Here is a 15,638-nt window from a genome sequence, read left to right on the forward strand (position 1 = left end):
CACTGTGTATAAATGTCTAGTTTTCCCTTTGTTGTGTGTGTCGTTACCGTTTGTCTCTGTGTGTTTGATTGCGGTTCGTTATTTCTGTTGCTGTTTTGAACGTTCAGATTTCTTGCACTTTATATTTTTGGACAAAGCTTCCTCCAGCGTCCTGCACTTTGGGTGCTCTCGCCCTCCACACGAGCTGCTGTTTGTGACACTTCTTCTTCAGACAGCAGAGATTTGTGTTGTTCACAAAGGCATCGGTCACACTGCGTGCTGTGTTGTTGGTGTTGACTTTCCCTGGGTGCATGCAGCCCCAAGAACATCGTTAGATTCAAAGTCCTTCTACAAGCAGCACATTTCTTCCTTCAGTTGTTCAGCAGCAACCCTGAAACACACTGGCTGTTATTTTTAATCCTTATCTAAATTAACTTTCATTTCATTGGTCAACGGGCATAAAAACGACACGTCCAGACGATCCAGTCAGCTCTGATAAAAACCTCTTGACTCTTTGCCCACAAATAAACTTTTAAAAGCTTTTTTCTCTGGAGGTTTGACTCCCACCACCTTTGCTGCTGTAAAATCCTCCGTTTAGATTTATTTCAGTATCTCTGTCTGTAATAATGTCTCTGCTGCCCTGCACAGGTCCATCACTGTGAGCTGCTCAGTTTAACCCGCTCTAACTGTCCACTATTACCTTGAATGACACGAAGGTATTTTATTTTAATTTGGTATCAAAGACATTTCTTAATAGGAAATGAGCATTAGGACATTACATGTAATCTTCAAGCTTCCAGTTTATCATAGGCCGCTCGCAGATCAGTGCTTATCTCTGAAAGAAATCTCCCGTCGTCCTCGCCTGTCCTCTCATTTCTTTATCTCTTGCTGTGAGCTTATCACACACAAACCTTTCTCTCTCTGTTAAACAGCAGCTGTAGCTCCAGCTAGCAGACTGATTGTGTGCAAAGTTACTTCATTTATGCTCTCAGCAGAGTTAGCTAGACGCTGAAGTACCACAACCAAAACTTTATTGTTGTCCTCCCACGTGAACGCACGTCAGGGATGAGGAGGGGAAGGATGTGCAGGTGTGCTCTGAGCTGGAAGGACAGGCAAACTTTCACATTTAATTTCTCTTTAAGTGAAAGAGCCAAAACATCATTCAGAGCCACTTTAACCCTTTACTCATTTATCACCTGACCGTTTTCAGAGGAATGTTTCATTTGAGCATTAAAACGGCTCCAAACTCAAAGATGAACTGGTGTTGTTTCGCTTATAACAGACAAACTGGCAAAGAACCAATTTTAAGTTGTATCTTTAGACACTTTGTTACTAGCAGCCTGTCATAAAAACACATTTGTTCCCATTTCTTTAGTTGAATCAATGACAAATTTTATGGAATACACCGTTTGACAGACATAAAATAGTATTTCCTACCGACAAAGCGATACTCAAAGAGCTTTTAGCTGAAAACCTGCATATCTCAGCGAGGTGTGCAGTGTGTCTTCAACTGACGGGCCTACAAAGCACCTACAGCAGGTGACAACTATTTGAAAGTCATGTTGTGAAGAAACCGGTGATAAATCCAGCAAAGACCCTTCAGCTGATCCATCTACTGTTCACTGAAGCCTCATCAGAAACACTCTCAGGGTCCATTCTTCAGGAAGGGAAACAGGAAAAACAGTCTGAGTGATGCCAAATTACACAAGAATCGGACTGAAAATCTGCAGCAATAGAATAATAAAAACAAATTTGACATTTTTGGTTGAAATCACTGTGAGTACAGTAGGAGAGCCACAACAGTCATGATGTGGGGCTGCATTTGAGTCAGTGGTGTTGGAGATCGTGTCAGAAATGATGGAATTATCCATCGTTGCATCAATGATCCAGGTTTGGGTTGTGGGGGCACCAGTCTCAGCGGAGAAGTCTGGGGGGCCACCAAGATGTGGAGGAGATGCGAGCTCGAGTGGCGGAGCTCTTCGCCCTCTCTTCGAAGGAAACTCATTTCTGCCCCTTGTAGCTAAGATCTCTTTCTTTTGGTCAATTATGAACACAGAAAAGTACCATCAGCGTTTGACCACCATCTAGATCCATCCGGAAAATGTTTGACTGGCAGTGGCTTCATTTTCCAGCAGGTCAGTGACCGCAAACACACGGCCAATGCAGTAAAAGCATAGCTGCAGACAAAACCACATCAGTTATTGTTCTCTCCAGAACCTCAACGTTACCGAAGCAGTGTGGGATCATCCTGACAGAGAACGGAACAAATCACAGAAGCATCCACCTCCGTTTGAACATGTTTCCATGAATCTCTGAACCTGTTTCACATCTTCATAGAAAAATATAAAGAAATGAGAGACTTTTGTGTGGGACTGTTCGCAGGATCTGAGGATGTTTTCAGGTTGGAGCGTCATTCTTCGGATTCTCGCTGGCTTTGAGTTCAGTTTTAGGATCAGAAGCTTTTACTAAACCTTCCTTTTTTTCTTGTTTGTGTTGTTTCATAACATTAAGCAGATTGCTGATACTGAGGTACGTGTTTCAGTGTCCATCGATGTTGTGATAAAGAAGTCACGTCCGTCCTCCAGCAGGCACGGGAAGCTTACGAAGCGAGCAGCGTTTGCACAGCACTCGTGAGGTGACCTCTGAGCAGGATGGCTGCAGCCGCTCAGCTCTGCTTCCCCCTGCTCTTCGCTCTGATCTGCGACATTTGTGCAGGAGAAATCATCGCCATACGAGAGGAAGGAGAATCTTTCGAATTTTGGCTGCCAAGGCAGAAGAGCTCCTGCGTGACCTCCAGACGTGCCGGTGAAGAAATGCTGGTCCTGTGGAACATCTCTCACTTTGAGAACATAAACATCACAGAGTGTGAGGATCTGATGGGACGACTCTCGGTCTCAGAAACATCCGAGGCTTTTTCATTTACTCTCCACAACCTGACCCACTCGGACTCTGGCCTGTACCAACATGTGTGCCGTAGCGAGGGCGAAGTCATGTATGAGGAAACCGTCAGCCTGACTGTTTGTGCTGCAGTTAGTATGAAAGTAGTAAAAGGTCGACAAACATCAGACATCCATTGTGAAGGAGCAGGCGGCAGTGTGGCAGTTGAGTGGATCAGATATGAGTTCAGGTTTGGAAAAGACAAACAGTCGAGGGTTTTAAGCAACAGAACGACTCTGGAGGTGGACAGTATAAGAGACAGCTTCATGGACGTGAAGAACACATCAGTTCTTCACGTGTCCGACGTCACATTTTACACGTTATACATCTGCCTGGTGATGAACCAACAGCAGTGTGTGAGCAGCCACTCTGCACATCTGTTCAAGCTACCAATGCTAATCTACCGCCCAGTGGGAGAGCCGGCTGTGCTGCATTGCGCCTTCGCTGGTTCAGTCCCGGTTTGGTGGAAGCTGGAAAATTATTCCAACACTGACCTCGAAGTCGGGCGAAACCACTCGCTGGTGTTTCCATTGCTGACGTTAAACGATTCAGGCTGGTACGGCTGTGGCGGGCCCAACATAAACGAGCGGTACTTGCTTGTGGTGTGCCCAAAGTTTGGCCCGCCTGCCCTGGAGGTCTTCTCGGAGGGTGATAACGTCACTCTCGGATGTGCTCAGTGGACGTCACAGGCGTGGTTTGAGTGGTTCAGGAAGTCGATCCAAACAGGAGAGAAAGTCGTTCACATCAATGAAACACAGGAGGGCACAACAAACCAACCCAATAACAGCCTGGTGCTCATCAACACCTCAGCGCAGGACGCAGGAGAGTATATGTGTGCAGTGTTGGACTCACATCAGCGCTGCCTGTCATCATCGACGACTCTGCTGGTCTACAGAGAGCCCTTTGGAGTTTACTCCACCTTCTACAGAGTCAGGTGGATGCTGCTCAGCGGCCTGCAGCTGATGCTTTGTGCTGTTGTCGTCTGCGTGATGCAGAAAACCAGGAGAGGAGAGCAGCTTCACGCTGCAGCACACACTTAATGTGGTTATCACTGCCCATCATTATTATTGCTATTATTGTCATCTTTTTTTTACTTTTTTTTTGTTTCTTGATACTCAGACGTGTTTTTCTTCACATATATGTGATGTGAATTTGATTTCATCCATATATTATTTTTTTCTCTGTCGGAGTTGTTAAAGTCTAATTTTAAATAATCTTCTGTTTGTGCCAGTTTTCAAATCTGAATCCTTCTGAGGTGTTGGAGGAAACATCGTGGCCTCATTCAGCAGACGCTTCATATTACGGATGTGGTTTTTGTTTGGGATCAGTATATCAGGCTTGACGACTGTAATAGTGTATATGTTGGTGTGAGCCAGGCTCTGCTCTCTCATATTCAGCTTGTTCAGCGTGCTGCAGCCGACTCTTCACAGTCACTCATAAACACCACCACATTTCCCCAGTTTTGGCTCGTTTACGCTTCCTGTACGTTATAGAACTGATTTTAAGATTGTATTGCTTGTTTAAATGGATTAGCTCTGCCTCTCTGATCTTCTAACTAAAAATACTCCAACTAGAACTATGAGGTCAGCCGATAAGTTGCTTCTGACTGAAGCAGACTAAACGTTGGAGGAGGCCAGGCCTTTGGGATTGCTGCGCCCAAACTTTGGAATAGTCTGCCTCTCCAACACTCGATTTCTTTAAAACCCGTCTGAAAACTCATATTTACTCACCTGCTTTTAATTGTGACTGAGTTTTTCTTTTGTTCTCTATGTGTGTTAGTTCTACGTTTTACTTTGTACAGCACTTTGGTCAACCTGTGTTGTTTTTAAATGTGCTTATCAATAAATTCATTGATTAAAAAATTGGTTTATTTCATAACAGGATTCTGGACAGAGGGTATCACTAAACTAGGTTTGTACTAAGCTTTCATTTCTATAATAATGTTTATTTTGACCTTCAAATGCAGGAAAAAATACGTCTGTCATGCAGAACATGTAACAAAGCTGTCACATAGTTTAATAATATGGTTTATGATTCATTTCACCTTAACTTACGATAGATAGATGACCTGATAGAAACTATTTTAAGGCCCGGTGTTCAGCTTCTATTTACTGCGCACGGGTGTGTAAATCATGCAGGTAAATATCCGAGCAGTTTCCTGAACATGTAAAGTGACGGGGATGAAAGACGGAGCGAGGACACAGAGCTGAACTACACTGCAGCACATTTCAACACCAAGTGTTCTCAACATAGAGCTCCAGGTCTGTACTCACATGACAGCATCACTTCACGTCCATGATGGAAATCTCTGTTCCACTACATCCTGAAGGAGCTGACGGAGGCCTGGTGCCTGTGGAGGCTGAACTCCCTGGAAACCGGTCTGAGATGATTTGAACAGGCATCGTGTCATCCTGCACGGTAAAATTATTACAGATGAAATCATTAGAAACCATCTCCAGCTGCAACATTAACGTGATATACTCATGAATAATTATGTAACAGTAAAATATGACAAAGTTTTGGATACTTTAAGTTCATTTTGTGCTGCTTATTGAGCAGAATTTCGAGCGTACAGGCTGCACATTTCTCCTCTGCAGTTATTTCAGAACAAATTTGTGTCTGACTGGCTGAAACCCAAACGAGCTGCTAAGAAATCTCTGTTTACTAAAATAAGTCTTCATTAGAGCAGCTGTTTAATGTCAGGGAGGTGCAGCTCAAGGTAAACAGACAGCATTCGCATGAGAGGGAAGAAAAACTTGCAGCCCAACGTGATGTGACAGGTAGAGATGCCTTACAAGGTCAGACAAATCACCCTCAGGACCCTGACAACCGCATCAGCCCCCACACAGTCATTTACTGCAGTCACCTATCACCCTTTTACATAATATGCAGTGAAGTAATGACGCTCGGATAGCGGTTATTTCTGACCAGAAAGGCATAAATAGGCTTTCTGAATGACGTCTAGTAGGCTGATAAGCTTCATGCTGGCCCTCAGGCGAGGCCTCCCGGCAGCCGCCGCTCATTACCGCCTCGCTCGGGTTAAGCCACGGATCCACCTCTGCCTCTCCTCCCAATTACTCCTCCATCCAGTGCTGGCAAACCCAGAGGAGGAGGCCAGGCTGACATGCCGCCTGGCTGCAGAGGGCCTCTAATCACACCAGAGCAGAGGTGAAGCCTGTGCAAACACTCCTGTTCTGGAGGAGATTCATTATAACTGCAGCTCAGAGGCTCCGGACAATTAAGTGCTGAGGTTAATTTTCCATATGATTCTGAATTTAGCAGCAGTTAATTAATCAGAAATTGCTGAATTAATCATTTGATCATTTACAGGCGTGATTCTTATACAGAAACTCTTTAAAGTGACTAAAACCTGCAGTCATTCAAATAAGACTGTATAAAAAAGATGAACCACTGTGGGTTGTATTCCTGGAGCCAGAGCCGACCATATTTACACTGTACGGCACACAGAACTGCTCATTAGTGTTAATTAACAGACTAATGAAACTCAAGGCAGTGGTAGTGAAGCCTTGCACATAGAGCCACCTGTCAATCAAAGTGACCATGAGGCCTATTACAAAGGTTAGCACTTGACAAAATCCCCACTGTGCTGTTGTTAGGCAGGAAGTTATCCACAGAGACACAACCTGTTCTTGTATCAGCTGTGAACATCGGTGTTTATGGGGACCGACTCACTGCTGGAGCCTCAAGTGGATGTTAGAGGAACTGCAGCTTTTTCCTTAGAGTCATTTAATTATGTTAAACTTTTTACATGCTTTTAACTATAATTTGTTTAGATTGTTTTTTACTAAAAATTTATTTTATTTTTGATTTTTGGGAGGATTTAAATTTTCATTTCTTTGTATTTCATGTACATTTTTGCCTTTTCAGACTTTGTATTACCAGCTGATTTTTTATTTACATTACTTTTATTTTTTTATTCATGTTACTTTTTTATTCTTTTATTGCATTTTTATTTATTTACCATCAGCTCAGTCATATATTGCTTTTTTATTATTTGTTTTGTCATATTGAATAAATTTTATTGTTAAAGGTTGTGTTTAATGTTTAATGGCCTGGTGCTCATCAATGAGAGCATGAGGGTGGGAATGGATGTTTGTGTCTGTGTGTGCCTGTATGTCTGTGTCTATATGTCAGGTTGGGTATCAGACGCCACCTCTCTGGGGACATCTCAGGCCCTCCAAGGTTTGGAGGCCTATCTCCACCCACCACCACTTCCCCTGCCAGTGGCGGACTCCCTCAGGTGTCGGTGCGTTGGTGGTTCTTTGTGTCTGGGGGTGGGCGTCCAGGTACATGCCGGCTCACTCCTTGGCGGCCGCTTATCGGGGCCTGGAGCCTGGGGCTCGCTCGGGCCACTTCGGAGGTGGGGTGCCCCCGGCCTCTCGGCCTGGGGCTTGGTCACTCAGGCGCAGCTGGCTGCCGGCGGAGCTCACGGGCGCGTCACTGCAACTCCCCCTGGCTTCTGCTCCGCGGCTGCTGAGTGAACCCTCATCTGGGACTCTCCTCAGCTCTTTCTGGGACAGTGGCGCGACTGCCCCTCTGTTGGTCTTCCTTGGTCTCTTGTGTTCTGGGGGCCTCTGGATGTCTGGAGTTTTGATCTCCTCCATACCTGCTTCATGCCCTGGAGGACGGGGCTGTGGCCCCCCCACACCCTCTAGCAGATCATTACATGAAGGAACCTTTTAAAAAACAAAAAACAAGCGCGTCCATGCTCACAGGTGTACACACGGGTGATCACACCCACAAACTACACCCTTTTTGGCTCCTACCTCAAAGCACACTGTGTTCTGTTGATCTTATGTGCTGCACAATAATGTTTAATATTTAGTATTTACTGTCATATTCCCATATATCATTGTGATGTTGTTTATTCTATTACTCTTGTTCTCTTCTGCTTGTTTTCTTTTTTCTTTCTCAGCAGGTGATCCAGGTGATTGATAGATGCATTTTTTTTTCTCTGCCCGTTCTGTTGGTTTTTGTTTTTTGCCCTTCTCCCCCGTCCCTCTTCTCAGCTGTTTCTCTTTCCCTCTTTCTTTCTCCCCTTCTTTCCCCCAGTCAAGTCTGTCCCGTATTCAGCAAGTGAAAATAAAATAAACAATAAAAGGTGAATCAAATGGACCATTACGGCAAGGCTGGGATGGTCAATTTGGTAAAGTAAATCCGTTGGGCATCTTTCTTTGCCTTTAGACAACAATTCTGATGCAAAAGAGCCAAACAGGACAGGCCAAAAAAAAAAAATGTTTAATGGCTTTTTTTCTGATCTCATCCTTTAAACCCAAACAGAAATAAGCTGCAGATGTTTGCGTGGATAAGTCAGGATGCAGGAATGTTTTTACCCGAAATTTGTTGTAGGAGAAATTTTGAGAGTTTATTCAATCATGCTTTTAAAATGTAAAATGCTGGATTTTAATGAAAGGATAAAGGAGCTACATAAATCTGCCTGATTTTACTTTCCTCTGATTTCCACAGAAATGTAAGAACCTCACACTTTGTCTTCAGCACTGAACACATCTGTGGGACGTGGGTATTGTTTGTACACTCGTATTGTATCCCATCAGAATAAACACTGGCCCCTCTGTGTTGCAGGGTTTTATTCCTCAGGTCGATGGCGTGAAGCTGCGGCTCGCTGAGCGTCATCAGCGATGCAGCAGGCAGTCAGCACGCCTGTCCATCAAACCCGGTCACCGGGGAGCTCCACCTGTGTGCTGCTGACAGACAGGGAGCAGCATGCAGATGAAACAAACACCCCCTCTCTCTCCACGCTCTGCCTGCTGCCTCACAGGGAGCAAGGCGGTATGAATTATTCACACACAAACACACACATAAGGTGCTCCACTGCAGAAGGTCACAAGGTTTTTAGAGTTTAATATTTATAACGTAGGAAAGAAATTTTAAAACAGACTGAGAATGATATAAGAACAGCAGCTTCTGACCCTTTTTTCAACAGATTTTATAAACTAATAATAAAGTAATAATAAAATATTTTAACATTCATATTCACTATATAATAATAAAGAACAGAAAATTTATTACAGCATATTATTACATCATAGATAAACTGTAAAATAACAGAAACTTTTTTTTTTTTTTAACTATGCATTGATTTTCCTGCGCTCCCAGCCCTCACTGAGCAAGAGGTGAGGTTCATCCTGGACAGGTGACAGAGACAGACAGACATTCATGCATGGCTAACTTACACTCACCAGTTAACCCATGCACAGCTTACAAGTGTGGGAGGAAGCCAGAGTACCCAGAGAGAACATATTAGAACCAGGAACCTGGTCCCAACCACCAGTCACAATCAGAATAAAGAGGGTGTTCTCAGCAACAACAGGCCATACTTCCTTAACACGGCACAATGATACAGCTCATCTAATGAGACTTGCTGTCCACCTGTGATTGTTTTACAGCTGTTCAGTTTGCCACAGTAAGGCTGAGACGTTGAAAACAAGGATCTTTTTAATCAAGATGACTTAAACTCTCTCCAAAACTCCAAAGCCTCCTAACATCCTAGTAAGAAATGATCTCTGACTGGAGAAACACTATGACCTGTTAATGAAAGTTTGTTTTCGCCTGGAACTAAAACCGGCCGGTAGGGGGCGATAACGAACGTTTATGTCAGTTTTTCTGACAGCAGGGAGCAACCCCTCCACCCCCCACCCCCAAAAAATAAAATAAATAAAAATCCAAATCCAGAAGAAGAAGAACCTCCATTGAGTAGTTTTACTGGTAGAGCCAGCGCAGTGTCTTACTGTAGGTGGAAATTTCACCTGTTGAAGCAGCAATGGCTTCAATTCAACATCTGAGAGAGTTTATCAGGGACAGACTGACGGCTGCTGCTGAAGATATCTTCTCAGAGTTTGAAAAAACCATCGTCCAGTACGAGCGTCAGCGCGAACTGCAGGACATCACCTGGAACCCCGTGTTAAAGCTCCAGCGGACAGGTGAGTCAGACTGTGCGACTGGAGTGTGTTTGAACCCAGAGAGAGAGAGAGAGGGGGAGAGCTAACAGCCAGCAGCGGACGGGCAGAGAGGCTAACGGACGAAGACCTGAGAGCGCGAAGAACAAACTAGAAGCTCGTGTCAGGCACATATGTACAGCAGCATCACCAGAACACGTTACTGTACGAAAAAAGGCTCGTTATTGATTTTTATTCTTTCAAAATTTTCCCGCCGTTTGTTGAAAAATCCGTTAAAGTGAACGGGAAGGCCAGAGTAACCAGACACACAAGTTTAATGAAAAACATCAGCTTCCACCTGCCCACGCGCGCACACTTTTCACTCTACAGCCACCATTTAACAATCAAATCGTAGGAAAATGTGTTTTCTTTCCAACAACGTCTCCATCAAAGCCAACAGGTGTATGCTTTCTTAGACTGGAGGCGTTTGAACAAGAGGAGTGCTTTCCCAATGCCCAGTTAACGACTAATAATTTCATGAAGGTTTTTAGAGAAAACGCAGAACACCCTGTTTTTCTCTCGCTCCCCCGGCCACACTTTTAACACCAGGCCTACTAGAATGTACATCAGTGTAGAAGAGCTTCTTGGGATTCTCACACTTTTTAAATCAGCCTGACATGATTTATTGTTTGGATTTTATGAGTCGTTTTGTGATAGCAGTACCAATCCCATTTCACAGGCAGTTGGCCTATGCCATCACCATGGCAACACAACTGCTCTCCTCTGACACAGGTGCATGTCATTATCTGATTGGCTGATTTGGATCTGCTGCCTATCTTTCGGTGATTGGCTGAAATATTTATCCTGTTTCACCTCAAATCACTGGGCAGCTGATGAAGCACATCATGTGTGCCACTTTTATAGGTACACCTGCTTCCTCGGTCACTTTATTAAGTACACCAGTGCACAGGGTCACTCCTGGCAACTTTACTAGGAACATCCATTGCCACTTTATTAGGTATAGTACTGTGATAGCCAACCACTTTTTAGGGCCCATCTTCTTTCGACTTTTGTACCCAACCTGCTTATCTCCAATCTTTCAGCAGCAAGCCACAGACCATGTCCAGCACCAGCAACAATCCTACTGCAGATTCTGCAGAAATCTCCAGAAATTCTTGTATTTACATTTAGAGCTCTAAATGAACAAGCTTCCGACTGTTTATCTCACTTTCTTATGAAACACGATGCTGCTCACAGTCTTTGTTCCTCCTTTGAGTCGGAGCCTTTCTCCAGCCTCTGGGACCACTGCTCTGGAAGAATCTCCCACTGTATGGACTCAGTTAAAAGTCTTTTTGCTTCGCGAGGTTTTCTGTTGTGCTTCTCATTGATATAATGGTTATCTGTTTTCTTGGTTTTGCATTCCTGTTAACTGTATTTCTCGTTGTTTTTAATTATTGTGTTGTGCAGCATTAGTGACTCCGTGTCTGTGAAAACACTTTATTAATAACCGTTACTTACTGTTTCATAACTAAATATTGGTAATTAGTGTATCTGCAGTTAATACTGTGGATCCGTTGGGGTGAGCCATATGTCTAAATGTCCAAGTCATGATCCAAACATGGTCATCATAAACCGAAGAACAGTTTTTACATCTATTCTGGAAAAATAATGTGTGTGCTGGCTTTGACTGCTTGGTAACACAACTATCTAGACAGTGCACTTAGGCATGGAAGAAATGACCTGCTGAAGTTCAAACAGAGATACTATTAGCATGAGGAAGAGACCTGGATGGTCTGACTGTTTCACAACTCCAGATCTGCATCTCTAAATACACAAAAGCTTGACCTTAATTGAGATGAACTACAGCAGCAGAAAAGCACACCAGGTGGTGTTGTGATGATATAGGAGATATTTTCTTGGCACACTTTAGGCCTTTTAAGACCAAGAGGGCATTTTTAGGCACCATCACTTATGTAATGTACAGTAGATGTTTTTCTGCCCTTACATGAGTAACCTGTGTTTCTGTTCTTTGTCCCAGCAGATCTTGCACAGGAGCACGTCGGCGTTCAGACGGAGATTTTCACAGACCAGCATGTCTGTGACCAGGAGAGGAATTCCAGTCGGGGCCAGGAGGACCTGAAGGCTCCACAGATTAAAGTGGAAGAAAAGGAAGTCTGCATCAATCAGGAAGGAGGGCAGTTTGCACTGAAGCAGGAGAATGATGCTATTATGATGACACCAACTTGTGAAGAAAGTGAACCACAACCAGAAAGTGACCAGCCCCTCTCTAACAGTTCTGATATTTTCATGTTTGTTAATTCCACATCCAAAGAAACATTAGAAGTTATTAATAAGAGCGCTGACAATGAGGTAGAACTCAACCATCAGCACAGACGTCTGGACAGCACCTGGAACCCCGTGGTGAAGCTCTACAGGATAGGTGCGTCTTTTTAACACCACAAAAAAACATACACATAGATGTAAATCAGATAGGCTAACGGGGCTAACACAGCTAACTCTGAGTGCTAATAGCATCAGACTGTTTCAATCAATCTGTCAATCAATCAAGGCTTTATTCGCCACGTGCAGGTTGCCCTGCAGTGAAATAGGACCCCCCCCCCCCGACCTTACACACACAACACAGACATCATATGGGGATACAGGTCGCAGATCGGTAGCGTTACAGAAAAAAACACTGAAATGTACACTACAATGGGAAAGTACAAGAGGAAAAAAAGAGACCTCTACTGATGCTGGGCTCCTGGGAGGACAGCATGAGAACAGGAAACAAAAAAACTCCTCTGCACAAAAAAGCACATAAATGTCCACAACACAACATTATGGAACACGTGACCAGCCACAGGGTCGGGTGGGGGGTGAGGAGTCATCCGAAGCAAACACAGCAGCCATCCTGCCCAGCGCTACCATCCAGCGCGGGCTCAGACCCGCCGTGTTCCCAGGAGGGAACAAGCATCGAAGGCGTTTGGAAAGAGAGGGGGGGATGCATGGAATGGGAAGGAACAGACTAAACACAGTCGTTATCAGGGTGTTTTTGTCGCCTCCAGCCTTGCGACCGCAGCTGGCGCCGAAGGGGGTATCCGTTTTAGAGAACAGACTGTGAGAGAGTGTTCCAGGGAAAAGTAATACAAAAAAATACGAGACTAGACAAGGACATAAGAGGCTAAGCAGGGAAGCTGAGGGGGAGGAGGAGAGGAGAAAAGTGCGACCGCCTTCGTCAAGAGCAAGAGCAGGAAAAAAAAAAGTTTGAAGGGGTTAAGTTTGAAATAAAATCTATCTGATTATTAGGACACCAACCGACCTCTTTACCATCAGGAAAGCCAACAACGAGCTAGACTCTGTAATTTGTACTTCTGCATCCACACAAATACTTGTTTGTTTCTACTAATTCTAAAAAAAAAAACCTGTTATTTTTAGTCATAATGGTGAGAGTTAAACACCATGTCTTATTCTGAGTCAGAGTTTGGCGTAATCAACATGAAAGCATGGATCCATCCTGCCTTTTATCGGTGGGTCAGGCTGTTGGTGGTGTGAAGGTGTGGGGGATAGTTTCTTGGCACACTTTGGGCTTCTCAGTACCAGCTGAGCATCGGTTAAACACCGCAGCCTACCTGAGGACTGACGCTGACCCAGTCTGTCCCTTTATCAGCTCAGTGTGCTGATGTGATGTAAAAATGGACCAAAATCTAATAAAGAATTAAAGTAGTTCTGAAGGCAAAATGGGGTTAGCAGGGTGTAACTAATGAAGTGGCAGGTAAGTATATTTGCAGACGTGCTCCTAAATAGTCGCATGCGTCCAGTTTTAATCTCAGATATGAGTGAAACACTTGCGCTGTTGAGTTCTGCATGACTGACTTTTTCCTCTTCAGCCTGTTTGCTTCATGTGTTGAATCATAAACATGATTGGTGGAAACACGTTAACAGCCCAGCAGCTACCTAACAAGTTACCTGACATATTTACTTAGTGGCCTCGGGGCCATCATCGTGTCATACCTGTAACAGTTTACCTGCTCGTGAGAAGTTTTCCGTCATCTCATTAGTAACCTGTGGTTTGTTCCTGCAGATTTGCCACAGCAGCATGTCTGTGATGACAAGGAGATTCTCACAGACCAGCAGGTCTTTAACCAGGAATGGAACTTCAGCCCAGACCAGAAGGACCCGGAGCCTCCACAGATTACAGAGGAGCAGGCAGCAGTCGCTCTCAGTCACCAGGGAGAGCAGCTCGTACAGAATGAGGAGACTGACGCTGTTACGGTTCAGCCATGTTTGGGTCCTCCTGCCCATGAGCAGCCAAACACGGCCCCTGTTAAAGTCATTGATCTCAGCACAGATTCTGATTTGGCTCTGAAAACCAAAACCTTCACAGGTGAGAAGCTGTATCGCTGCAACACCTGTGGAAAAACACTGAAAACCGTGTCCTCATTTAAAAGGCATAATGCCAGACACACAGGGGAGAGACCGTACACTCGCAACAGCTGTGGGAGAAAATCTAAAGGCCTGAGAGCTTTAAAAGGGCACGTGAAAACACAGCTGATCAGAAGCTCGTCTGTAACACCTGTGGGACAAGGTACAAAAAGGAAATAACATTAAAACTTCACATGCAATGTCACACAGGTAAGAAGACAAAGGCCTGAAACATCTGCTGGAAAAACTGTGCCCGTGAAACGAGGCTTGATGGGAAAAAGTACGAATTTGTACAGGTTCACATGTGAGATGGTTCAATAAAATCTTGTTTTTGTTCTGTGTGAGGCTGCATGGTCATTTCTAGGCTGTGAAATTTCACATCCATGTCATGAATAATGCATATTATTAATTTAACGAGGTAAATTAATGATATGCCCAAGAACCGCACAGGTGCCCAGTACCTGGGTGGAGCCCTGGGACCCTGTTCTCGGCTCATGGCCGGACTGTAGTGGGGGCTCTCTCGCCCTTTGGCACCCCATTAGGGGCCTTCCTCCCTCCGCCTCCTGCTGGGATGGGCGGATGTCGCTGAGATGTGTGGCCTTTGGTACGCTTGGGGGCTCGGATCGATCTCTGTCTGCCTCTGGCTCCTGGGATGTTATTGCAGTTTCCCACCCTCATTATCAAGTACATTTGTGACAAAGACACACACACTCTCACTCACACTCTGTCTCTCAAAAACCACGAGAAGATTGATAGTTTATGTAGCTGCGTATTTTCTCCTTTTTGTGTTCCAGGTGCAGCAGTTGGCGATATATTGTGCATTTCTATGCTTTTATTACATATCCTATCCTTCCCCCACCCTGCCTTAGATGCTGTCATACTGTACACCAGTACAGTACCGGGTGACCGTGGCTCAGGGGGTTGGGAATCGCATCTGTAACCGGAAGGTCGCCGGTTCGATCCCTGGGCTCTCTGTCCTGGTCGTTGTGTCCTTGGGCAAGACACTTTACCCTACTTTCCTACTGGTGTTGGCCAGAGGGGCCGATGGCGCGATATGGCAGCCTGGCTTCTGTCAGTCTGCCCCAGGGCAGCTGTGGCTACAACTGTAGCTGCCTCCACCAGTGTATGAATGTGAGAGTGAATGAATAGTGGCATTGTAAAGCGCTTTGGGTGCCTATAAAGCGCTATATAAATCCAATCCATTATAAACAATATAATAACTGAAATAACACAAATAGAAATTAACAAAGAAACAGATGAAAGATATACATGAACAAGAGGAGCCTATAGAGAATTTATAGAGGTGGTTTTGAAAAAGCAAAATGTGTTTGGCACCAGGTTGTGTGTGTATTCAGTTTAGGGGGAGCTTTTAATCTTTGGATA

General features: G+C 44.5%; 1 protein-coding gene across 3 annotated transcripts; it reads left to right on the forward strand.

The window, feature by feature from the left end:
* Positions 1 to 9,584: 9,584 nt before the first annotated feature.
* On the forward strand, positions 9,585 to 14,596 carry LOC101469348 (uncharacterized). 3 transcript variants are annotated; one of them, XM_004569471.6, is made up of 3 exons: positions 9,585 to 9,878; positions 11,875 to 12,273; positions 13,915 to 14,596. In XM_004569471.6, exons 1-3 carry the CDS (start codon positions 9,719 to 9,721, stop codon positions 14,433 to 14,435), a joined length of 1,080 nt encoding a protein of 359 aa, XP_004569528.3. In that variant the 5' UTR covers positions 9,585 to 9,718; the 3' UTR covers positions 14,436 to 14,596. The 3 variants fall into 3 exon arrangements, with proteins under 3 accessions (XP_004569528.3, XP_076732811.1, XP_076732812.1); XM_076876696.1 differs by lacking the exon at positions 9,585 to 9,878 and adding an exon at positions 9,907 to 10,070; XM_076876697.1 differs by lacking the exon at positions 9,585 to 9,878 and adding an exon at positions 9,907 to 10,058.
* Positions 14,597 to 15,638: the final 1,042 nt, after the last annotated feature.

This window comes from Maylandia zebra, linkage group LG18, assembly GCF_041146795.1.
Source record: "Maylandia zebra isolate NMK-2024a linkage group LG18, Mzebra_GT3a, whole genome shotgun sequence".
In the NCBI taxonomy this organism is placed as follows: Eukaryota; Metazoa; Chordata; class Actinopteri; order Cichliformes; family Cichlidae; genus Maylandia; species Maylandia zebra.